Raw genomic sequence first — 25,606 nt, forward strand, 5'->3', positions numbered from 1 at the left:
CACCCAGAAGCGCTGAACATTCCCTGTGCTGGGCGGGGGGAAGGAAGCTAAGTCGGGGGCCTACGCTCTTTCACGCACGCACACGAAAGAGCGCAGAAATCCCCCTGAGGCACGGAGCTACCTCAGGGAGATTAATTTGATTTTGAAAAATTTTAATAAAGGAAAGAAACATTTTTAAGACTTGTCCCCTCGTGTGACAGTGAGGCTCCCTCGACAGGACCTTCCAAACCCACGACCACTACCATCTCGAAGGACAAGGGCAGTAAACACATGGGAACACCACCACCTGGAAGTTCCCCTCCAAGCCACTCACCATCCTGATTTGGAAATATAATCGGCCATTCCTTCACTGTCGCTGGGTCCAAATCCTGGAACTCCCTCCCTAACAGCACTGTGGGTGTACCTACACCACATGGACTGCAGCGGTTCAAGAAGGCAGCTCACCACCACCTTCTCAAGGGCAATTAGGGATGGGCAAAAAATGTTGACCCAGCCAGCGACACCCACATCTTGTAAATGAATAAAAAAGACAAACAGGACAGGTAGGAAAGCTTGGTCAAAGTTAGCTTTTAAGGAGTGTCTTAGAGGGAGGAAAGAGAGATAAAGGGATTTAGAAAAGAGATTAAAGAGATTGGGAATTCCAGAACTTGGGGCCTCAGCAGTTGGAGGTCCTCAATTGGCAGCGGAGTGGGAAGGCCGTCTACGAGTTTTCCTGCCATGGACCTAATCGGTGCGGAGGCGGGAAAGTGGCAGGGCTCCCACTTCTGCCCGACTAAATGCTGCCCACTCCCCACGCCCACCGCCAAACTGGCCACGGGGAGAAGGGATTAAATTCCACCCTGTCGGACAGAAGGAACAGAATGGGTCAGTAACCTGTGGGAATATCTAAGAATCCTCCGGTTTTTTGTTCATTACCCAATTAAAATAAGCGTTGGATTGAAACATGGGGTGCTGGGCCTTACACCATTGAGATATTTTTGTCCCCTGTGTCACCTCATGGGCTTCTGGATCCTACAGATAATCAGGAAGTGGTGTAAGCTGACTGGGGCAAAAGGAGAAGTGAGACAACCGGATGGCTGATGAGTAACCAGCCGAAATTAAACTTAGAAAAGATTAGTCATCTGCAGAAATAAAGGAGAATGAGAGAGCTGTGGCCTGTACTTGGGTCAGGGTAGCTCAGTTGGCTGTAATCAACTGGAATGTGATAAGGAGGTCTGGTACCTTTGCTCAGAACGGGTTAATGGGTGTCCCAAGCCAAATTCACTGCCTAACAAAGACAGTATGGCTGGAATCTTGTGGAGGCAACTGGAGTCTCAGCTGTCAACTGGAGTGCCAGCAAAAGCCCCAAGTCATCTCTTTCCAGAAAGGCCCATTGGCACCTTGTGCCGCTCACGCGCTTGACAGGCCAGCAGTGGGCCTTCCCCCTACCCCCTGGATCTAGGACCCGGGGAGAAGTCCTGCCTGCCCAGTGCTGCCGGCCAATCAGAGGCCAGCTGCTCTGTTGAACAGCAGTGCCACCGGGAGGCTGTGGTTGCTGCTGGTACAACACCCACCCGAGACCCAGTGCTGTTGCTGGGTCCCAGGCAGGAGGTGAGTGATGGTGGGATGGGGGATGGTGGTGTGGGGGGGTTCAGTAGCAAGGGCAGGGGGTGGTTCTCAGCAGGCCTCCCCCTTCCCCATACCGGGCCCCACGGTCAGGCACTGAGTGCCTTTGAATGAGGGGCCTCCTCCGGGAACCCGCGAGCAATCCTGCACGGGTTTGCTTGTCGTGCTTCCCACATGGGTGAGGAGCCTCCCACCCACCACCCCCAAAACCTCTCCTCACCCATCACAGGCTTAATACCAGCGGCAGTGGGAAGAGGCCCTTAGGTGGGCATTAATTGGCCACTCAAGGGCCCAAACTGGCAGCGGGACAGGAAAGCTACTCGAGGGCCTTCCCGCCACAGGACTCAATCCGGGTGGGTGAAGGCAGGAAGGTTCCCAGGGTCCCCAGTTGCCACCCTCTAGCCTGATTCTGCCACCACACCTGGCATGGGGGGAGGGCACACGATTTAGCCCTACGTGCCTCCAGCGTAAAAAAACATGCCACCTTTAGGTTGCTACAGCTGCATTGATAGCAGCCCCAAAAATCAAACTAAACAATGTAAAGGGAGGCTGGAAAGCCGGCAGCAAAGGGGTTTTGCAGATGCATCATCCCTATAATTGGACAGGAAGATGCTGATTATAACTCATTGATGGGTCTAGCGAAATTCAGCGAGTTTGAATTCTAGAAAGGAGGATAAGAAGGGGTTAGAGGTGTAGAAGACGTCAAAGAGAATTCAGTAAATTCAGGAGATACTCTAAGAATGCTCCAGAGGCTGAGCGAGAGAGTGGAGATACATATAATGGTGACTTCTACTTCTGCACAGGGCACAAATGGAATAATATAACTTTCAATTATATCTTGAAAACTGCTATTTGCAAACTTGTAATTATACCTTGTCTTCATTATGTCGAATAAAGGTTAATCGCTGCCACAAATATGACTCAATGTTGATTATTGGATACCAGGGTTTATCAGGTTTATCAGGGATGGACCATGAGGAACTCTATGGGTCAGTGCCCATCAGGGATGGGCCAGGAGGTGGTGTTTGGGTCAGTACCTGTTAGAGGTGGGGCAGGAGTTTAAATACAATTGGTTACTCACTCAAACATTAAATTTTCAATTTCTGACAAACAGCCCAGCTATTGCCAAGCTGTTGTCTGTGGCGCCTTTATATGTAACAGAATGTTTAAAAAAAACTATGTGAAAGAACATTACAGCCAACTTCAAATGTCCAGTATGTAAAAAGATAAGCAATGTACAGCCTGCGTGCAGTGAACGAGTGCACTTGTTATCTTCTCACGCGCTGGTGTATGGTGACGCAGCCGTGGTAACTGGCACACTGTGGCATGGTCGAAACGTGGGTTAGCTTGTCTGAGGTGGGATCGATGCAGAGCACCCTGTCTGTGCCTTCCGCCATGTGGTCCTTTCCTCCAAGGATGTAAATCATCCCATTGCAAACCGTCAGCCCACAGTTCTCCTACATCACACAAATGAAAGTGGAGATTATTACTTATTCGTTGTCTGAGGCTTCCTCCATCCTTCTGTCTCTCTATTCCCAATGACGTCACCACCCACCCCATCACCATCCCCCGCCCCCCCGCCCCCCCACCACCCTCCACCACCCCCACCCCGCACTCCCCAAGCCCCAGCTCCAAAGACTGCTGCTCTGGCATGGGTCCAGGGCTGCCAGCTACTCTCCAGTACCCTGCCCAAGCTGTCATTTGCTATCTCCTAGCAGACAATTAAATGCCAGGCTGTTTGACTGTGGGGGGCATCACACTGCCTTCACCCAAGGTCTGCGGATGCACACTTTGCAATCAGGAGTGGGAGCCCCGGCTGATTTAGTTCTTTATTTGCCCCTCACAGCACTAGGGCACTGAAATCGATTGCAGCTTCACCCCCTTTGTCACCATCCTGGCTGAGACCAACTGACTTGCCGCATACAGATCCATGATTAAACCTGGACCTTCCTGGGCTCTTTGGGGACAATGCGTTGGACCAGTGCTCAACTTGTGAACCTTGAAGTTCAGGATTTGAGACTGTGGAATATACTATAGCAGAACGACAAGGAAGACTTGCATTTATATAGCGCCTTCCTGACCTCGGGACGTCAACAAAGCGCTTCACAGCCAGTCAAGTACTTTTGAAGTGTAGTCACCATTGAAAATTTGGAAACATGGTGGCCAACTTGGGCACAGCAAGATCCCAAAAACAGCAATGAAATAAAGCTGGTGATAGGCCCATGCATATATATCAAAAATGAGCATTCCTAAATTTCTCTTATTGGGCCTCCAACATGAAACATTTCTATCAGCCTCGATGGTCATTGCCTATTTACACTTGCTTGCAAGGGCAAGCAGCCTTTCACTATGTCACCTGACCGTGTCCGGACAGGAATTGACACTGGAACGTACATGATCCACATCATGCCAGGCAAGAGTGAACTCATCGCGCCTACACAATTTGTCCAGGTCTTGCTGGTGTGGGCTGTTTTGGGCCTTTTGTTGGGCTATTACCCTCAGCCTTCAGCTCAGAGGTGATAATGGAGTAGCCAGGCCCACAAAGACCTTGGCAAAAGACAGGGCCAAATGAGATTGAAGGATGGAGAAAGAAACAGAAGAACAAGCGAGAGAGCATTAGGGTGAACAAGGGTCAAATTAGATCAAAAAATAGAAATAAAGGAAAGGGAAGAAAGATGGGATTAAGATAGAGAAAGAGAAACAGAAAGGGAAAAGTAAGAAACAAATTTAAAATGTTAAATTTTAGAATCTTTAAGGGCTATGAAAGATTTTTAATAGAATAGGCAGAGAGAGAGAGAGTGCTTCTACATGTGAGAAAGACCAAAAATATAGGCCATCAATATAAGACGGTCACTAAAAATCTAATAGGGAATTCAGGGAATAATGTCTTTAGTCAGAGAATGGGCAGAATGTGGAACTTGTTACCACAGGGAGTGGCTGAGGTGAGTTGTATAGATACATTGAAGGGGAGGCTAAATAACCACATGAGGGAGAAGGGAGAGGGGTTTAGGCCTAGAGAGTCAGATGAAGGAGGATTGAGGGAGGCTTAAATGTAGTATAAATGTCAGCATGGGGTTGGTTGGGCTGAATGGCCTATTTTCTTCTCATTCGTTCTTGGGGTGTGAGCATCACTGGCAAGGCCAGCATGTATTGTCCATCCCTGATTGGCCTTGAGTAGGTGGTAGTTAAGCCACTGAGCTGCTTGCTAGGCCATGTCAGAGGGCAGCTGAGTCAACCACATTGGATTTCTGTGCTGTAAATCCTCTGTAATTCTACATAATGATTTACCACCTGCACGAGTGAGACCTCGCACTTTCAACTATTCCCTTTATTGGCCTTAAGGGATGAGTGACATTGCAGGAAGATAAACCTCGTCACCTGAAGGGTCCTTAACATTAAGTACCAGCCCCGGCTTTTAGTTGCCAGTTTAACTCGTACTTAAAGGGCAAATGCAGCAGCTTCAGGAGAGTCACAGGGAAGTTGAGAATAAGCTGGTGTTTCCACAAGGCTAATGGCAAAGAGATTCAAATCGTTCAGAAATGTGTGACAATTTGCAACTCATGACATGTCTCTTGCTCTCCAGATATTCCTGAATTATTTCGCACTAATAATGGAGAGCCCCATTAAACTCTGTTATTTTTCCAGAAAATTCCACCCCAGTGTTTACGGCCAAAAGATCTGAAAAGAGATTCTGAAACTTCAATACCACCAGACAAAGCCTTCAGAGAAAGGAGATCCTGAACATCCAATGGCTTTCAGTTGATTTAGGCCAGGCTCTGTGATCTTACCAGAGGTCCTGAAGTGCTGCCCATCATTGTCCAGCAGTCATCGACTGGGTTGTATTTATACATATTCTCCATGAGCCCTCCCGTAATATAAATCATGTCCTTCAGAGTCACTGCGCTGATGCATCGTTGAGTAAAGGGAGTTGTGGCTGTAAGTGTCCAATCGTCCTTCACTGGATCGTAACACTGGACCTGCAACGAAGACGTTTACTCTTACATACAAACATGCAAGGCTGACAGGCAGAAATAGGCAGGACCAGGGAGAGAAACCATGGCCCTGGTGACCTGTTTCTGGGTCCGTTACTTTCTTTCCCACCCTTTTAAACCCCCACCCCCACTCACAACCACTGTGTGGCCAGAATGGCGGGTCAAACTGTGCCATATAAGTTTAACAATACTTCTTGGGCTTTGTACCCCATTTATAAAGCCCATTGAAAGCTCAGGAATTTCAGTTAATACACTTTACACCCATGACTCTGTCAGGCAATTAGACACAACTTGGTCGTCAATATTATGCAACCAGCTCCATTCCTTTGAGCCAGGTCCCATGCAGTAGCCAAGTAGCAACATCAAAAAGACTTGAACCTCATAACCACCGCAAACAATAATCCCATGTACAAATGAGAATATCTTGAACTAACAGCGACATATTCAATTGGCACTTGGCTCCTGCTTTCATTGCCAAGATTAAAATGGTAAAACCTTCCATTCAATTAGGACCAACCAATTCACCTGCAATCATGTCCTATTTCTATACACAAGTCGGCTTTGTTAACAGAATTTTTTGCGTTGAGTGATAAATATTTTCTCATTTTCAAATTGAATCTTTTTAACATTTTAAATTGGACGCTTATAAATGCCCGGCATGGAGAGCAAAGTACTGCAGATGCTGGAAATCTGAAATATAAACAGAAAATGCGGAAAGGCCAGACAGCGTTGGTGGAGAGAGGAACAGAGTTAATGCTTCAGGTCCACGAGGCTGACCAGGGGTCACTGACCTCTGTTTCTCTCCGCACTAGATGCCGCCAGACATGCAGGGCATTTCCAACGCTTCTCATTTCTATTGGAGCAAAAAAATAACCCCTTTTGCCAGCCCTCCAAAAGAGTAACCAGGCTTCTCGTGATCCTCTCCTTCCCCATCAACCAGAATCCCAGCAGTAGCTGCCTGAGGTCCGGTTTGGCACAACATTAAACATGAGTTTCGCATTAAAAAGTTCAGGTGGAAAGAAAACATACACATCTTGCTGAGCAAGAAAAAAATCTCAAAGCAATAAATTGATAATTTAAAAAATGATTAATTAATAAAAATGGCCATTTAAAAGTGCCAAGCGGCAGAGCTAACAAATAAAACCTTATTTGCCTTGTTGCTAAAGAAGCAGAGCTAGAGAGAGAGAGACACTCTAGGCCCTGAGTCCTGGTCACCAGAGAAAGGGAGGGGACCGGGTCTGAGATAAGGAGTTGGGTTTAACTAAAACAGACCTGACGTTCGCCCCCTGGTGGCGCAGGCTCCAGGTTGGCCTCAGCGGAATCCATATGAAAGTTGGGGTCGGGAAGCGGGTTGGCTTGGTTGACCTGGGTAGATAGGATTTTGGGGAGGGAGGAGGCGAGGGAGAGGAGGTGTATCCCGAGTGGGGTGGGGGGTGGTGTTTGGAGGGAGGAGGTGAGGGAAGGGAGATGTATCCTGGGGGAGGGGGGGTCGGTGGGTGTGTGTGTGTGTGTGTGTGTGTGTGTGTTGTGGCCTCAGGTCTCTCACACACTATTGAGGGAGGACTGAGGCCCGGACGGAATGTAGGAACATAGAACCCTTAGAAGAGCACATTCAGAACCACAACCCGAGCCACCTGTGGAGGGAGTAAAGCCTGAGCCCATCCAGCATCCATCCTGGCTGAGAATTCCAACATGTTCTCCTGGGCTTCAGGAACAGGTAAGGATCTGCCTGCTAGTCCCCACCAGTGGAATTCCACCTCATATCGTCAAAGCTCCTGACACCACAGCCCCAACTGGAGACAAAACCAGATTCTGGTACAGATTCCATCCACAAGGCCCTCATGACACATGAATTGAAATTGTACTCAGCTTCTCAGTAGCTCTATCTACAGCCTTGGGCTTCCAGGCCTTCCTCTTGCATACAAAATATCTGCAGTAGATTCTGTGCCAAATTAAATTGTCACGAGACACCTGGTAGAAGGACTTGCTGATGCAGCCTGTACACAAGAAGGATGATAGGGAAAGATTTCCAGTAGAACCTCTCATGGTAAACTTTCAATGGTGATCAGGCATCCAGATCTCAATTTACCATCTAATTGGAAGGACCTTGAAGATATTCTCGAATTCCATTCATGGCCAAAACTGGCGGCCTTGAGCTACCTGCACAGGCCGCCGCCGCTCTCTTACCCGGCACCGCCCAACCACCACCTGTCGCCATCGAAACCAACCAGTTGCACAGGGCCAGGAGGAGGGGTGGAGGGAGCTGGGCTTAAATCCCAAAACAGCACACCTCTCTTACATCCTGCCAACCAGAAAATAACTCTCTGCTATCTGTTAGCTCGCCAATCTTCTATCCATGCCAGTATGTTACCCCCTATACCATGAGCTTTTATTTTCCACAATAACCTTTGATGTGGCACCTTATCAAATGCCTTCTGGAAATCTAAATACAGTACATCCAACAGTTCCCCTTTATCCACAGCACATGTGACTTCCTCAAAGAACTCCAAAGAGTTGGTTAAACATGATTTCCCTTTAACGAAACCATGTTGACTCTGCCTAATTACCCTGAATTTTTCTAAGTGCCCTGCTATAATGTCTTTAATAATAGCATCTAACATTTACCCTGTGAAATGTTCAGAACAACAACATTCGTTGGCCGATTAGCCTGTCAATCAGGATGGTCTCCGTGCCAGATTGGCTGCTTTGGATCCTGACCATCCAGACTGACAGGCTACTTGGCCAATGAGCCCGAGACCCGCGAGAGGCATGGAACCCGGTGATTAGCACCACCTGCACTCCCCTCTCCCAGGCCCTGGAAATAGGTCAGACTGTCCCACATGTGTCAGCTGTGGCTCAGTTTGTAGTATCCTCCTCTCTGTGCCAAAAGTTTGTGGGTTCAAGTCCCACTCAAGCTTACAAAGCAAGGCTGATGCTTCAGTAGAAAAGTGAGGGTGTGTTATACTTTCGAGAGTGCCATATTTAAGATGAGATGTTAAACTGAAGCCCTGTTTGCTATCTTAGCTGGATGTAAAAGATCCCACAGTGCTCATCAGAAGGGCAGGGGAGTTATCCCTAGAATCCTGGCCAATATTTATCCCCTAATTATGACTTTGCTATTTGTAGGAGCTTGTTGTGCGCAAATTGTCTGCATGTTTCCTACAATACAGCACTAACTACACTTCAAAAGTACTTATTTGCTTGTAAAGCACTTTGGGATGTATATATAAATGCAAGACTCTGATAACTGGAGTATCATAACTACAATAGCTATTTGTATATATATAGCACCCTAAAAACAGAAAAATGTCCCAGGGAATTTCACATGAGGAAATATCAAACAAAATTTGACACTAACCAGAGAAGGAGCTATTAGGGCAACTGGTCAAAAACTTGGTCAAAGAGGAACATCTTAGAGAATGGGAGAGAGGTGAAGAGGTTTAGAGAGGGAAGTTCAGAGTTTAGGGCCTTGGTAGCTGAAGGCAGGGCAGTCGATGGTGGAGTGATTGAAGTTGGGGGCAGCAAGAGAGCCGAATTAGAGGAACACAGAGACCTCGGAGGGTTGGGGGACTGGAGGAGGTTACAGAGACAGGGAGGGGTGAGGCTATGGAGCGATATTAACACAAGGGTGAGAATTTTCAAACTGAGGCATGGTGGGACCAGTAGCCAATGTGGGTTGGGGAACAGGGGTTGAGAGGACAGTGGCAGAGGAATGGGCAGGTGGAAAGAGAGATTTACATTCCAATAGCATCTTTCAAAAACTCAGGACATCTTAGCATGTATAAATATGATCCAATAGAGGACTACTGAACAATAATACTCTAGGATCTCTCGTGGGATCACAAAACCTGGTCTGTCAACTAAATTCATGGGATGTTTGGGATTTCCATTCACTGAAAACTTACTTGCATTGTCAAGTATATTGAAGTTTGAGAATGTGATTCTTTTGAAGTGTAGTCACTGTTGTAATATAGGAAACACAGCAGCCAATCTGTGCACAGTAAGCTCCCACAAACAGCAATGCAATAATGACTAGATAACTTTTTTTAGTGACGTCGTTTGAGAGATAAATATTGGGCAGGACACTAGGGAGATCTCTCCTGCTCTCCTTCCAAAAGGTGCCGTGGGATCTCCTACATTCACCTAGGATGGTTTAAGGGCAAAGGGTTAACCATTTCTATAGATGCATGGTCTAGGTGGCCTGAACTTTTGCACCTTCAGGAAAAAAAGGAGGAAGCCTTTTCCTTACCTTGTTGGAGTTTAATTGATTGCTGAGTGCCCCTCCTATCACGTAGAGCTTGTTTAAGCAGGCAACAACCGCTGCTGAACTCACAGCTTCCAGTAAAGGTGCAGCGTAAGACCAGCAGTTCAAGTACGTATCGTAGCGCTCAACACTGGACATCCTGCTGAATCCATTAAAACCACCCACTGCATACAGCTAGAATAAACCAAGGCGAAGTGTAATCAGTTAGTGTTTACACACAGGATCTAGCTGCCTCACCTCACTCTCCATCAAATGTGCTGAGCAAAGAAACGATGTTTTCAAATTTGAGCCAGACTAGGGCAGATCAATTTGAGAAAGCAACTGATACAGCAGCATCAATAATTTTCATGATCATGTACAACTAGCTATGTACACTGACGAGGCAGTGGGTACAAAGGATGGCGATGACCCTCAATCCCTTGGAGAACAGGGTCCCGTGTGTTGAAGCCTCTGTTCTTTGCTCCTATTCTGCCCTTTCACCCTTAAGGCAGTTCTTTACATAGCCCCAACTCACATGACCATGGCATCATCCTCCACTCAGCTAATCATAGGGACACAGGAAATAGGAGCAGGAGTGGGCCATTTGGCCCCTCGAGCCTGCCCCACCATTCAGCTAGATCATTGTTGACCTTCTACCTCAACGTCACTTTCCCGCACTATCCCCATGTCCCTTGATAACTTTACTATCTAGAAATCTATCGATTTCTGTCCTGAACCTACTCAAGGACTGAGCCCTCACAGGCCTCTGAGGTATAGAATTCCAAAGATACACCACCTTCTGAGTGAAGAAATTCCTTCTCATCTCAGTCCCAAATGGCCTACCTCTTATTCTGGGACTGCGTCCCCTGGATCTAGACTCCTCCCCATCAAGGGAAACATCCTCCCTGGAACTACCCTATCGAGCCCTGCAAGAATTTTGTCTGCTTCAATGAGATCACCCCTCATTCTCCTAAATTCTAGAGAATACAGGCCCAGTCTCCTCAATCTCTCCTCATAGGACAATCCCGCCATCGCAGGAATTAGTCTGGTGAACCTTCGTTCCACTCCTGTGGAAAGCATATCTTTCCTTAGGTAAGGAGACCAAATCTATACACAATACTCCAGGTGTGGTTTCACCAAGGCCCTGTACAATTGCAGCAAGACTTCTTTACTTATACTCAAAACCTCCTGCAATAAATCAGATAAATAGGAAAAGGAGGAGGCCATTCCAGCCCCTCATTGAATTGAATCATGGGTAGATCCACATCTTAACTCCATCTACCCTCCTAGGTTTCATTGCCTTTCATACCCATGCCGAACAATACTAATCACTTCTGACAAAAGGTCACATTGATCTGAAACGTTAATTCTATTTTTCTCTCTCTACAGACAATGACTGACTCGTGTATTTTCAGTGTTTCATCCTTTTATTTTTGTTTCCAGCATCTGCAGTATTTTTCCTTTGTAAAAACTTAATAATCTCAGTTTTGAACTTTTTAATTGGCACCCCCGCCCCCTCCTCCCCCCAGCATCAACAGCTTTCTGATCTGAGGGAGAGTGTTCCAGATCTCCGCTAGCCTTTGTGTGAGGAAGTGCACCCTGATATCTCCTGGAATCGCCTGACTCTAATTTTAACATTGTACCCACGTGTTCTGGGCTGTCCCACTAGAGGAAATAGTTTTTTCTCTCCCTCTATACCATAGGGAAGGCGATGGAATAGTGGTACTGTTGCTGAACTAGTAATCTCAGGAGCCTAGGGTAATCCTCTGGGAACTCAGGATTAATTCCCACCACGGCAGATGGTGGAATTTGAATTCAATTAAATATCTGGAATTACAAGTCCAATGATGACTAAACCACTGTCGGTTGTTGTAAAAGCCCATCTAGTTCACTGACGCCTTTTAGGGAAGGAAATCTGCTGGTCTGGCCTACATTTGACTCCAGACCCACAGCAATGTGGTTGACAATATTACCCACATCCTACAGATGAATTTAAAAAAAATTAACTCCTTCAATCGCCTTAAGCACCTCAATTAGATCACTCCTTAGCCTTCGATACTCAAGGGACACAGGCTAGTCCATGCAACCTGTCCTCATACTGTCACATATTTAACCTGTCTACAGGCAGGCTTATATTTCTGCTTCTACCTAAGTGAATAAGAAATAGGGGCAGGAGTAGGCCATTCAGCCCATCGAGCCTGCTCTGCCATTCAATATCATGGCTGATCCGATTGTGGCCTGAACTCCACTTTCCTGCCTGGTCCCCATAGCCCCGAATTCCCTTGTCGATTGAAAATCTGTCTAACTCAGCCTTGAATATATTCAGTGACCCAGCCTCCACTGCTCTCTGGGGAAGAGAATTCCAAACACTAACGACCTTCCGAGAGAAGGAATTCCTCCTCATCTCCATCTTAAATGGGTGACCCCTTATTTTTAAACTGTGCCCCCCTAGTTTTAGATTCCCTCACAAGGGGAAACATCCTCTCAGCACCTCCCTTGTCGAGCCCCCCTCAGAATCTTATGTGTTTCGAGAAGGTCACCTCTCATTCTTCTGAACTCCAATGAGTAGAGGCCCAATCGTTTCTCATAAGACAATCTCCCTAACTCTTTCCGGTAGTTTTCCAACACAAATCACTTAAAGGAAATAACAGTGAATATGAGTTATGGAAATACTAATTAACAGCAATTTAAGCCAAAAGAAAAGAGAACTTTTGCATGACGATTTCTGAGCATGTGGAACAGACTGAACCAGAGTGACTCACTGATTTTCTTCACACACTGGGTCTTTACTATCCACCTGGAACAGGTAAATGGGTCCTTGGTCACAGTGATGCACTCCCTTAACCAAGATTATGATTTAGGCATTGGGGCATTCAGATGAAGAACAATGGGGCTTAACCACAAAATTAGCGCCAGGCCACTTGCGAGTGAAATTGGGAAGCACTTCTACACACGAAGGGTAGTGGAAACCTGGAACTCCCAACCCCCCACCCACCCCCCAATAGGCAGCAGATGCTGGATGTCAGTTGAAGCTTTCAAGACTGAGATCGATAGTTTTGTGGGGTAGGGGTAAAAATGGGTACTTGGAGCTGAGGTATGGATTTATTTTCTTTATTCTCTCATGGGATGTGGGCATCACTGGCAAGGCCGGCATTTGTTGCCCATCCCTAATTGCCCCTTGAACCGAGTGGCTTCTTAGGCCATTTCAGGGGGGCAGTTAAGAGTCAGCCACATTGCTGTGGGGTCTGGAGTCACATGTAGGCCAGACCAGGTAAGGACGGCAGATTTCCTTCCCTAAAGGACATTAATGAACCAGGTGGGCTTTTACAACAGCCACAATGATAGTTATTGTCACCATTGCAGAGACTGGCTTTATATTCCAAATTTATCAATTGCATTTGAATTCCCACCAGCTATAATTTGAAGCCATGTTTTCAGAGCATTGGTCTGGGCCTCTCGATTACGAGTCCACTGACATTACTACTCCGCTGTCATCTTTCCCCAAGGGATCATCCACCATGAAGTAGGCTCCAGGCGCTGAATATCCCAGCTCCCAAATTATCCCAGCCATTAGTTAAAGACAATACCTGGTCAGTAATGACCACTCTGCCCAGTTCCTACCTGGCCTTGCAGTGTCACCATTCTGTGCCTCCATCTTCCTTTATTTAAAAGAGCAACTCTGACCCAGGTATTGAGGTGTGAGTTATACATCCAAACATCATTACTGTACAGGTTCCCACCTGTAAAGGAAAATCCACATGGCTTTTTATTACAAGTCCAAATATCAGCATTGTGCCTTTAACAATACCATTGCATCCTATCTGATCATCAGATGTGCCAGTTTACTTGATTTGTTTACAAAGTCATTTTCACACCCACCAAATGTGTCAAAACATTTTGCAGCCAATGGATTACTTTTTGAAGGGCAGTCTCTGTGGTAAAGTAGGAAATGTAACAGCCAACTTGCACACAGGAAGCTCCCACAAACCTCAAGGTGATAATGACCAAATAATCTGTTTCACCTTGTGATGTTGTTTGAGGGATAAATATTGACCAGGGCACTGGGGAGAACTCCCCTGCTCTTCAGAATAGTGCCATAGGTTCTTTTACATTCACCTGAGAAGGCAGACTTTAAAGCTCCACTTTAATGTCAACTAAAAGACAGCACCTCAGAGTGCAGCACTCCCTCAGGACTGCACTGGAGTAGCCTGGGTTTTTGCGTTCAAGTCCTAGAGTGGGACATGAACCCAGAATCTTGCAACTTAGTGGCAGGAGTGCTGCCAACTGAGCTAGGGCTGACTAACAACCGGCTAAACCAGGTACACAGGGATTTCACATATACACAAACTCCCATATAAATGCGCTCATGTTCCCACACATTCACTTACAAACACAATCACATGTATGCACATGTTCGCATTTCACTCAGATCCCCACATCCAGGCACAACGACCCCAGGCTGTGTGTGGTGCTGACCTGAGAGGAAGATGTCATTCTTTAAGGCACAAACAGCAAACTCAGATTTGGAGTAGTCTGGTATCTTGGCAAGCTGTGTCCATTCCCCAGTGCCTGGGTTGTACTTTTGGGTGTACGGCAGCATTGCGTAACCCTTCTTGTCACAGCCTCCCACCACAATGATCACTTCTGCAACATTTGTGAACCTGGGCAAAAGCAAAGTCTCTGTGGTTAGGCTGGGTTTTCAGGTGGATCCCTGTGGCACTGCTGACCGTAACTCTGTTAATCATGACACGAGAACAAGAGCATCACACCACTTAACACACAGCATGACAGAATTGTTACAGTGCAGGAGGAGGCCATTCAGCCCATCATGTCTACGCCTGCTCTCCGAATGAGCAAATTCACTTAGTGAATTATGCCATTCAGCCCAATAGGTCGACGCTGCCGCTTATGCTCCACACGAGTGACCTTAATCACCTTTATCAGATTCCCTATTCATCTCCTAAATGCAAGGGATTGCAAGTTTAGGTCTATGGGGGTGACTGTGCAGACTTCATTAAAACAGAGAGTGGGGTGAGTGTGCAGACTTCATTTAAACAGAGAGTGGGGTGAGTGTGCAGACTTCATTTAAACAGAGAGTGGGGTGAGTTTGCAGACTTCATTTAAACAGAGAGTGGGGTGAGTGTGCAGACTTCATTTAAACAGAGAGTGGGGTGAGTGTGCAGACTTCATTTAAACAGAGTGGGGAGACTTAATTTAAAAAGAGTGGGGGGAGCCGCTGAATGTTGAGTAGGATTGCTAAGTATTTCTTGCCTTTAATGTAAAATTAAGGTCTATAGTTTGTGTTTCGGTCTCTATTCTTTTTTTCTCTTTCTTAAAAATAGCTTGTTAAGTATAAGGCTGGTGTAAAAAAAAATTACAATAAAGTGTAAAAAGCAGGGATACGGGAGTATTTAATTAAGTCATTAACTAAAGAACGATAGTGATTGCAGGATGGGTGATGTGTTGCTGCTGCAGCATGTGGGCGCTGCTGGAGATCCAGAGCGAACACATCTGTACCAAGTGTTTGCAGCTCGAGGAACTTCAGATCCGAGTTAAGGAGCTGGAGTCCGAGCTGCAGACATTGCACCACATCAGGGAGGGGGAAAAGCTACCTGGACACTTTGCTCCAGGAGGCGGTCACACCCCTCAGATTAGGTCATTCAGATTTGGTCTGTGATCAGGGACAGGAGGGCGTGACTGCAGGTGAGGCAGGTGTGGGGACCCAGGGAGTAGCGTTCATGGAGCCTTAGCCCCTGCAATTGTCCAACAGTTATGAGGTTCTTGTAAGCTGTGTGGACGAGAGCGGGGGCTGCAGGGAGGATGAGCGAACTGACCACGGGGAGGAAATAGGAATGTAGTAGTGGTAGGGAACAGTATAATTAGGGGGATAGATACCAGCCAACCCAACAGAGGAGTCAAAGTTAAAGAGGAACGTGTATGTAAATAATACCTTTTACAGGATATCCCAAAGCACTTTAGTTTACTTAAGTACTTTTGAAGTTTAATCACCGTTGTAATGTAGAAACTGCTACAACTAATCTAGTGCATAGCCAGTTCCGACAAACACTGATGTGACCGGATACCCTGTTTATAAGTGATGTTGGTTGAGGGATAAATATTGTTCAAGACATCGATGAGAACTTTTCCGCTCCTCTTTAAAACAATGCCTCAGGGTCTTTAGCACCTGCCTGTGAGAGCAGATAGGATCTTGCTTTAATGTCTCATCCAAAAGGCAGTCTGTTACTGTTGGGTTGTGTCAGGAGAGGTTAGTTTCCTTACTCTAGAAAAGATCCTGCAGAACAACACTAACTATAGACAAGGTTACGGCACACCAGGACATAGCTACAGCTCCTCTATTAGGCTCTTCTCACATGTGCACTTTCCTGTACATTTCACTGGGTGAGCCAGGGAATACTATATTCCCATCTGTAACCCGGGGGAGGGCGAGCGGCAATCTTCTCTCAGTAGGTGACATCCCTATGACATAGCTCCTTATGCACACGCTCAGTAGCTATTATTAGAATTAGCCCTTTTAATCTACAGACAGCACCCCTGACAGTGCAGCACTCTGTCAGTGCAGCAGTATAGTTATCAGTCGGATTACATGCTCAAATCACTGAGAGGAGGGACTTGAACACATGGGACAGAATTTTGCCCTTGGCGTGAGGGGTCAGCGGGGGCGGTCAGGAAGCCAACCGCCACTTGCGATTGGCATCACACCGCGATCTCACCAATTAATGCCTGCCAGTGTGAAACACGAGTGGCAGTGCTGAGTGCTACCTGTGTTGGGGGGGGGGAGCTGGAGGGGGTGGGGGTAGTCCGAGCTGGCTGAGCACGAACTTCACGCATGTGCGCCAGTGAGCGCTGCATCATGCCTCAGGGAGATGAAGACATACAAAAAAAAATAAAAATGTCATGAAACATGTCACCTCATCTGACTCTGTCACACAAGAGCAGGGACGTGTTATTAATTAAAAATTAAAGCTTTTATTTTATTTTTATTTGCTTTTGGAAACCTCATCCCGCCCGTGGATGAGATTTAAAAAAAAAAATGCAAGAGCCGCTTGGCCTTTTCGCCTGACCGCCGACCGTTAGGTTGGACGGGCAGTGAAGAGTTTAATTTAGTTGATAACTTAATGGCCTTAACAGGCCTTTTAATTGCGCTGTGGGGCGCACTGCCGACTGAACTATCGCGCGACTGCGTGTTGACATCAGCACGCTCAGCCGACATCGACCCCCGTCGTTTCACACTTGAGCAGTCAGGCACGCGCCCGCCCGCTGAGCGAACATTCCTGCCCGTGACCTTCTAACAGGGAGGTAAGGGTGCTACGCATTGGGCAAAGGCTGAAGTGTTTAACAGAAAGCTCCCACTTACTTCCTCGGTCTTGTCCTTGGAGACTTTATCTCATTGCCAAAGATGTGATACCTCCTCGCCTCTTGAAGCAAGGACAAGCACTCCTTAGTGCTCAGAATAAGCTCATCTGTTTCAACTTTCTCAACAAAATATATCTGATCCAGTAAGGGAATTCGAACCCGCTCCAACAGCTCTTTCAGTGCATGTCTCCGATTGGGCACATCATGGTGGACCCAGTGCATCACAGCTTCGAAGACAGTCTCCTCCTTCGTAACAGCCAAGAAGTCACTGGACAGCTGGTCGCACAGGTCGTCCTTGGACAGCTGCAGAAATTCCTCGTGCTGGATCACATCCGAAAAACGCTCCAGGAGAAACCTTTTGCTTTTCTCGGACAGGGCCTGGATGGAAAAGAGGTTGGCGAAACTCAAGAAACCCAGGCAGTTGCAAGGGTCCAGTTGGGTCTCCAGGAACTCTATGCAACCTTGTCGGAGCGCTGAGATCTGGAAGAGGTCAGATGCCTCCAACAGACTCTGAACATTGTCCTCTCGGATGTTCCATCTCCCTCCGTACATATAGTCAATCACACAATCCATGGTGTCTGCAGAGATCCCTTTGATGTCCACAGTGTCCTGTTGGCTTTCCTGGAGACCAGTGCTAAACATTGTCCGGAAATAGACACTGCTAGCAGAGAGAGTGGCTCGATGACAGTGAAACTCACGCCCATCAATACGAAGCACAATATCGGTAAAGAGTCTGCTTTTACGAAAAACGTTCAGATTGGTCAAGACATCTTCAGCATGGCATACCCTTAGGTTAAGGTCGGTGGCGGGATTCTTGCTGGCTTTTTGTGTTTCTCTTGCTGTGTGTTCTGGAACTGTGCTCCCAAATCCCATCATTGGTCTTCCTTTTATCTAGACAATTGAAACGTATATGATGAGTAAAATCCCTCCCGTCACTTGGGATAGTGCCACTCACATAGATACTGCTAAACCCCACTAAGATGCTCCTCTGTCTTTCACTGAGCAATGAACGAGGCCATTCAGCGCATCCTCCCTGTGCTGGCTCTTTGAAAGACCTATCCAAATAATCCGATTTCCTTCTCTTTCACCATAGCTCTGCTTTTTTTTGTTACCTTTTCAAGTACTTATCCAAATCTTTTTTGAAAGTTCCAGCTGAATCTGCTTCCACAGCTTTTTCAGGCAGTGCCTTCCACATCACAACAGCTCAGCGGGTTAAAAAAAAAAACCTCCTTATTTCCCCTCTGGTTTTTTTTTGCCAATAATCTTCAGTCACTTTGTAGTACAGAACTTAAATATCGCTGAAAGGACAGACATGTTGTCAAAGCTTTTTGTCTTGCACTCATCAGGACAAATGCAAGAATATCAAATTTCAGACAATTACAAATATCTATCCTACAGGAGGAAAGGGTGCTGATTGGTTGGCAAGTGGACTCTGATTAGCCGAGGCGTTACCGTGAGAGAGCAACAGGGAATTATAGGCTCCCCAAGCTCCCAGGTAATTCAAAGACGACACAAAGTTTCTATAACACAGAGTCGCTATCCTAAGGAGACCGTACAATAGGTAGACTAGAGCAGAAATACAGTAAAGGTTGAAGCTGCCACTCACCCTCCTGGGTCAGCCGCCTGACCTCCTGTTTTTTCCTGTGCTCTGGACACAGTCAACCTCTGACAGCCTCTGCCTGCGCCAAGTCAGGCACAAATGCCCCAGGCCCACTCAAACACGCCCCTAAAAGCGGTTTCCGATGTTAAAGCGCTCACCGTCCGACCCTCGCTGTTTGGCAGTGGGGCCAGGGCTGTCCCGCCAGAGTCTCCGCCAGACTGGGTCAGCTCCTCTTCACAGTGGCCATCGCTGCCTCATGGGCGGGGGAGGTCATGACCCCCATTGTGGCCTCTGCGACCCCTATCTGGGATCGCAACCCACAGTTTGGGAACTGCTGCTGTGAAGCATTTTGAGGCATCTGATGGTTGCGAAAGGTGCTACATAAATGCAAGTGTTTCTTTCAATCTTCACTTCCTCTTCCAATCTACAGGTTTATAAAAATGGCATAACCTTGCTATGTCTTCCAAATTTCCCTCACCTTCTTTCCCACTCTTTTCTACTGTGCTGGTGCTTAACTCTATAGACTTTGGCCCTTCACCAAAATCTCACACCTTAATCAAAAAAGATTTCTCAATAGTTTCTGTTCTAGAGGTCATCCTTTATAAAGAAAGGATCAGGGTTTGGATTTGATGCAGATGTTGGCTGGTGTACATTCCAGCTGTGTTTTATTTACCACTTCGTCTCCCAAAATCAAAACTTCCAACAGCTCAAATTCAATTAATTTAGCCTTAGTGGTAACATAGTAATCTTCATTTATCAATGCCACATAGGAACAGAAGGTCACACAGCCTCTTGTGCCTGTTTAGTTAGATCATGGCTGATGTGTATCTCAATTCAAACTACCCCCCACCCCCACCGTTCTGTAAGCCCTAATACCCTAGAACCCCACTGTCTAAAACCACTTGCCCAACAAAAATCTATCAATATAAAAAAGCAAAAAACCGTGGATGCTGGAAATCCAAAACAAAAATAAAAATACCTGGAAAAACTCAGCAGGTCTGGCAGCATCTCCGGAGAGGAACACAGTTAACGTTTCGAGTCCGAATGACTCTTCAACGGTTCTGTTGAAGAGTCATACGGACTCGAAACGTTAACTGTGTTCCTCTCCGCAGACGCTGCCAGACCTGCTGAGTTTTTCCAGATATTTTAAAAAATCTATCAATCTTAGTTTTGAAATTTTCAACCGACCACCAGCCTCAACAGCTTTTTCAGGGATGGAGTGGGGCGGGGGGGGAAGAGCTCCAGACTCCCACTCCCCTTTTTTGAAGTGCTCCCTGGCATCACCTCTGAATGGCCCAGTTCTAATTTTCAGCTTATATCCCATTGTTGCAGACTGCCCCACCAGATGAAATTGCTTTTCTCTATCTACCGTATGTAATCTGTTAATCATCATAAACAGCTTAATCAGATTCCCTTTCAATCGCCTGTACTCTCGTCCTGTCCATGCAATCTGTCCTCGCAATTTAACTCCTCTAGCCCCGGGATCATTCTGGTGAATCTGTGCTGCACCCCCTCCAAGGCCACTATATCTTTGCTGAGGTGCAGCACATTGGAACTGAATGCAGTGCTCCAGATGTGGTCTGGTCACAGCTTTAGACAACTGAAGCATAGCTTACACTTTTTTGTATTCTAGCCCTCCCAAAGTAAACACTAACATTCCATTAACCTTTCTTAAATTATTATTTGTGCCTGTCAGCTAGTTATTAGCGATTTCTGTACTCAGACTCCTAAGTCCCTCAGCTCATCCATACATCCTAACCCCACTGGAAAATAATATTGAGCACAATGTAAGACATGCAGTCAATTTGGCTATGAGTCCACTTTGTGCCATCAGCAAAGATCAAAGGTATGCGAGGGAGAACATTTGCAATGTAGCCAGATTCTCCTCCTGCCTCAAGTCTTCTGTGTTAACAGGGTCAAAGCTGGTTGGTGAAGCCGAAACCAAGACACGGAGCTTTTCTTTATTGAGAGTTTATTGACTTGTTCAGGCACACAGTTCTCCTCCCACTCAACCCAGTGTCCCAGATGTCACCTATTTATATTCTCTTTTGAATAAAACAGATGCTCAATAAAATAAACTAATAGAAGGGGGTGAGAGCCCATATTGGGGCACTGTCACCTATTTATATGTGCTCAAAGACAATTAATATCCATCACCAGTTTCTCTTAACCTTAACAATGTAATTGGCATTGACAGCATCAACAATGTAATTGATAAGACGTAGACAATATGTTGTTAAAACCTTCATCCATGGCTTTGTTACTTTAAGACTTGACAAACGCTATCCCAGCCAACCTCCCATCTTCCATTAACTTGAGCTCATCCAAAACTCTGCTATCTGTCTCCTAACTTGCACCAAATCCATATCACCCACCATCCCTTTGCTTATTGAGCCACAATGGCTCCCGAGATAAAAGGGGGGGAACGTTGGGCTGGATTTTATGGAGAGGGATGGAGGTCTCTCATGCATCATCTCTTTTAGGGAATGCCTGCCAAATTAAGTGCCACTCCCAGACATCAAGCACCCAGGGGGGGTTGCAGGGTGTGGGGGGAGGTTGTGGAAAGAGTCCCGCCCAGAGGCCAGCAACTCTATTGAATGGCAGCGCAACCAAGGAGGTATTAGCTGCTGCTGGTACAACACCCACCAGAGGCCTAGTATTATCGCTGCATCCCAGGCCACTGTTACGTGATGTTGGGAGGGGGTTGATCGTGGCGGAGGCAGGAGGGAGGGACAGCAGCAAGAGCAGGGAGTGGCCCTCCCTTTCCTCAGGCACCGAATGCCTTTGAACAAAGGCCCCTGCCCACCTCCACCTCCCTCCCACCCTGAGAGCCTGTAAGCAACTCAGCATGGGTTTCCTCGTCAAGGCCCCATGGCGAGCCCCCCCCCACCCTCACCACCACCCCCACCCCCACCCCCACCACCCCCACCACCACCCCCACCCCCACCCCCACAGCTGGGTTAAGACCTGTAGTGGCAGGATGAGGCCGTTAAGTAGTTATTAATTGGCCACTTAAGGGCCTCGTTTGGTGGTGAGGTGGGAAGGTCATCCACATCCACACACCATTTTCATAGGGGGGGGGACATTAAATTTCACCCATCAACCCTGCTTCTCTCCACAAATGCTGCCTGACCTGCTGAGTATTTGCAGCATTTCCTGTTTTTATTTCAAATGACCAGCTCTGAGGTAGTTTGGTTTTGTGCATTGATTCCCTGTCAGGCAATGCCTCAATTCTAAAATTCTCATCCCCCCTCCGCCCCCTCCACCTCCACAGAACTCAAACCCCTCTCTATATATTTGTGTACTGCCTCCAATCCTACAACCCCCAGATATGACTACACTCCTCCAATTCAGGCCTCTTGCACATCTCCAGTTTTAATCGCTCCACCACTGGCGGCCATACCTTCAGCTGCCAGGGCCCTAAGTTTTGCAATTCCCCCACTAAAACCTCTCCACCTCCCTATACCTCTCCTTCTTTAAGACGCTCCTTAAACCTACTCCTTTGACCAAGTATTTGATTCCTGGTCCCAATATCTCCTCGTGTGTATCAAGTGTCAAATTTTGTTCAGTAATGTTCCTGAGAACTGGGACCTGTTTCAATGTTAAAGGCGCTAGATAAATGCAAGTTGTTGTTGTTTCTATCTCTACATCAGTCCAAATGTATCTTTTACTGGCTTAAACCTGCGATCCCCGGCTGCCACAGTTTGCCTTGTAAATCCATTCAGGTTATCAGTCAGTCTGGCAATGTAGCTCACTTACACTTGCTAGAAGCTCCATATATTTATTAGTCGGAACCTGTCCTCTGCAGGCCAATGGAACATGTCCCGGCATTGTGCCTTTTTGAATGAAATAAAAGCCTGGGGGACTGTTCTTCCCCTGGTGCATTTGCCATGGCAATGCCTTGGCCAGAGTCAACTTGCCAACCAATCAGCACCCTGATCTCGTGCAGTATGAATTATTGCTCCTTTTGAAATTTGACACTCTCGCACTGGTCCTGATGAGTGCAAGGTGAAAAGCTTCGACAACGTGCCTCTTTTTCGGCAAAACTGCTACCTCCACCTGAGAAGGAAGATGGCAACTCCATTTCAGGTCCCAACTGACAGGCAGCACCTCCTATAATACAGAGCTCCCTCAGTACTGCCAACTCGAAGCGTCAGCCTAGAATCTGTGCTGAAGTCTCTGGAGTGGAGGCGGGGGTGAGGTATTGTGGACCCACAGCTGACAACTGAACTGAGGGTGACGGAGGGTTTCACAAGTCTCTCCCTGACCCCCTTCACCCCTCACCACTAACTCTGCCACTGGCTTTGACAGGGGGGGGTAACGCATATTTGTGTAAAAAAAACGTGTGAGTGGCACCCATTGTTGGTCTACAGCTGCCAGGCTCTGTGAATCGGTGTCAGGACCTGGGGCTAACCAAATATTTAACACAGAGAGAGAGAGCTATTTTATCATTGTTCAACAGAAGGTGGGGGATTTACTCTTGGATTGCGGTCAGGGGCTGGACTCCAGACAATAACAGGCTTGGTTTAGATTGAGAGATGGAGGCGTGGGGGTGGGGTTTGCTTTTTGAGATTCAGTCACTCGGTTCCCTGCCACCCCAAACAGTGAATGTGTTGGAGCTAGCCTGGTTGAAGAGGGAGCTGGGTTTCAGAATGTCATATGGGAAGAAGAGGTTCATCTCTTCCACACTGTCCTTTTGTGTCCTCGATCAACAGCTACTAGGCGCTGCTACCACTGAACAGAACACACACACACACACACACACCAAACACTTCACTCAGACAAACACACTGGACAAGGATTTCATCGTTCGATCTTATGCTACATTATTGAATGCGGATATGGAAATGCCCACAGATCTTATGGACGTCCCTCTAGAATCACAAGTTCAAAATTAAACTTGCCAAGCCAAACTCCACTTAACATGTTTTTTTTGTTGTTGCAACTAACGCCTCTTCCTAGACCCCCTTATCACCCCCACCAAAAAAAAAACCCACTTCAGCACTAATTCAAATTTAAAAATCCTTTCTTTAAAAAAAAACATACGGCGAAAAGCATTGAAATAAACTTTGGGTCTCGCCGAACTATTCTAGACAGCAACATGCAACAAAAATAAAGGTTAATCCTTAATTAGCAAGTTTAGCAACAGCAATTGGAACTGATTTAAACGACACGGTGGAATTGACGGGACACTTGCGGGGGGGTACAAACATATTCCTGGTTTTGCAAACCTCTCCCATTTCCATTCCCCCCCGCCCTTTGTCTGTCACTTACCTCCTGTGACTGGTCCGAGTCTTCCCGATGCTGTGTGTTTAAACTCTGCAAACCTCCCAGCTCTTAAACGTTCGCTTTGCACAGTCACTGTTGTTTGGAAACACGACCAGAGAGGATGGCATCAGTCACCAATCGCTCCGCCCCCCCCGCCGTGGGACTGCTCTTATTGCAATTATTAAAAACACTTCCTCGAAAAAAAAAGACTGACCCAGAGGTCGGACCTGGCGAATTGAGGCTCAGTTTGTTTGGTAAAAGGGGAGGGCGAGGGGGAGGATGAGGGAGGGGGGCAATTAAGAGCTAAAACAAAAAACAAAAATTCCTGGAAAAACTCAGCAGATCTGACAGCATCTGTGGAGAGGAACACAGTTAACGTTTCGAGTAGGTGTGACTCTTCCACAGAACTAAGTAAAAATAGAAAAGAGGTGAAATATCAGCTGGTTTAACGGGGGTGTGGGGAGGGTAGACCTGGATAGAGGCCAGTGATAGGTGGAGATAACCAAAAGATGTCACAGACAAAAGAACAAAGAGGTGTTGAAGGTGGTGATATTATCTAAGGAATGTGCTAATTAAGGGTAGAAAGCAGGACGAGCAAGGTACAGATAGCCCTAGTGGGGGTGGGGTGGGGTGAAGGAATCGAAATAGGCTAAAAGGTAGAGATAAAACAATGGATGGAAATACATTTAAAACTAATGGAAATAGGTGGGAAAAGAAAAATCTATATAAATTATTGGGAAAGAAACGGGGGGTGGGGTATTGGAAAGGGGGTGGGGATGGAGGAGAGAGTTCATAATCTAAAATTGTTGAACTCAATGTTAAGTCTGGAAGGCTGTAAAGTGCCTAGTCGGAAGATGAGGTGCTGTTCCTCCAGTTTGCGTTGAGCTTCACTGAAACAATGCAGCAGGCCAAGGACGGACATGTGGGCATGAGAGCAGGGTGGTGTGTTGAAATGGCAAGCGACAAGGAGGTCTGGGTAGTGCTTGCGGACAGACCGAAGGTGTTCTGCAAAGCGGTCACCCAGTCTGCGTTTGGTCTCTCCAATGTAGAGGAGACCGCATTGGGAGCAGCGAATGCAGTAGACTAAATTGAGGGAAGTGCAAGTGAAATGCTGCTTCACTTGAAAGGAGTGTTTGGGCCCTTGGACGGTGAGGAGAGAGGAAGTAAAGGGGCAGGTGTTGCATCTTCTGTGGTTGCATGGGAAGGTGCCGTGGGAGGGGGTTGAGGTGTAGGGGGTGATGGAGGAGTGGATCAGGGTGTCCCGGAGAGAATGATCCCTGCGGAATGCCGCCGGGGGGGTGAAGGGAAGATGTGTTTGGTTGTGGCATTACGCTGGAGTTGGCGGAAATGGCGGAGGATGATCCTTTGAACGTGAAGGCTGGTGGGGTGATAAGTGAGGACAAGGGGGACCCTATCATGTTTCTGGGAGGGAGAGGAAGGAGTGAGGGCGGATGCGCGGGAGATGGGCCGGACACAGTTGAGGGCCCTGTCAACCACCGTGGGTGGAAAACCTCAGTTAAGGAA

General features: G+C 47.0%; 2 protein-coding genes across 3 annotated transcripts in view; one reads left to right on the top strand and one right to left on the bottom strand.

Moving 5' to 3' along the window:
• Positions 1–25,606, top strand: part of LOC144682565 (BTB/POZ domain-containing protein KCTD14-like) — a 1,380,231-nt gene that overhangs the window by 1,254,463 nt on the left and 100,162 nt on the right. The gene's annotated exons all lie outside the window — the stretch shown is intronic.
• LOC144682537 (kelch-like protein 24) lies at positions 1,806–24,109 on the bottom strand. The gene is made up of 7 exons (XM_078544956.1): positions 24,089–24,109; positions 17,216–18,105; positions 14,317–14,501; positions 13,462–13,580; positions 9,847–10,035; positions 5,394–5,582; positions 1,806–3,062 (listed from the first exon to the last, which is right to left on the bottom strand). Exons 2-7 carry the CDS (start codon positions 18,088–18,090, stop codon positions 2,874–2,876), a joined length of 1,746 nt encoding a protein of 581 aa, XP_078401082.1. The 5' UTR covers positions 18,091–18,105; positions 24,089–24,109; the 3' UTR covers positions 1,806–2,873.

Source organism: Cetorhinus maximus, chromosome 7 (genome assembly GCF_964194155.1).
Source record: "Cetorhinus maximus chromosome 7, sCetMax3.hap1.1, whole genome shotgun sequence".
NCBI classification, from domain to species: domain Eukaryota; kingdom Metazoa; phylum Chordata; class Chondrichthyes; order Lamniformes; family Cetorhinidae; genus Cetorhinus; species Cetorhinus maximus.

Bases quoted from the DNA above. Each gene is read 5' to 3' on its own strand.
- LOC144682537 (XM_078544956.1), bottom strand. From the start codon at position 18,090: ATGATGGGATTTGGGAGCACAGTTCCAGAACACACAGCAAGAGAAACA. The intron at 13,581-14,316 runs GTCAGCACCACA...TTTCCTTTACAG, and splicing joins GAATGACATCTTCCTCTCAG to GTGGGAACCTGTACAGTAAT. The intron at 5,583-9,846 runs GTAAGGAAAAGG...TCTTCGTTGCAG, and splicing joins ATCAATTAAACTCCAACAAG to GTCCAGTGTTACGATCCAGT.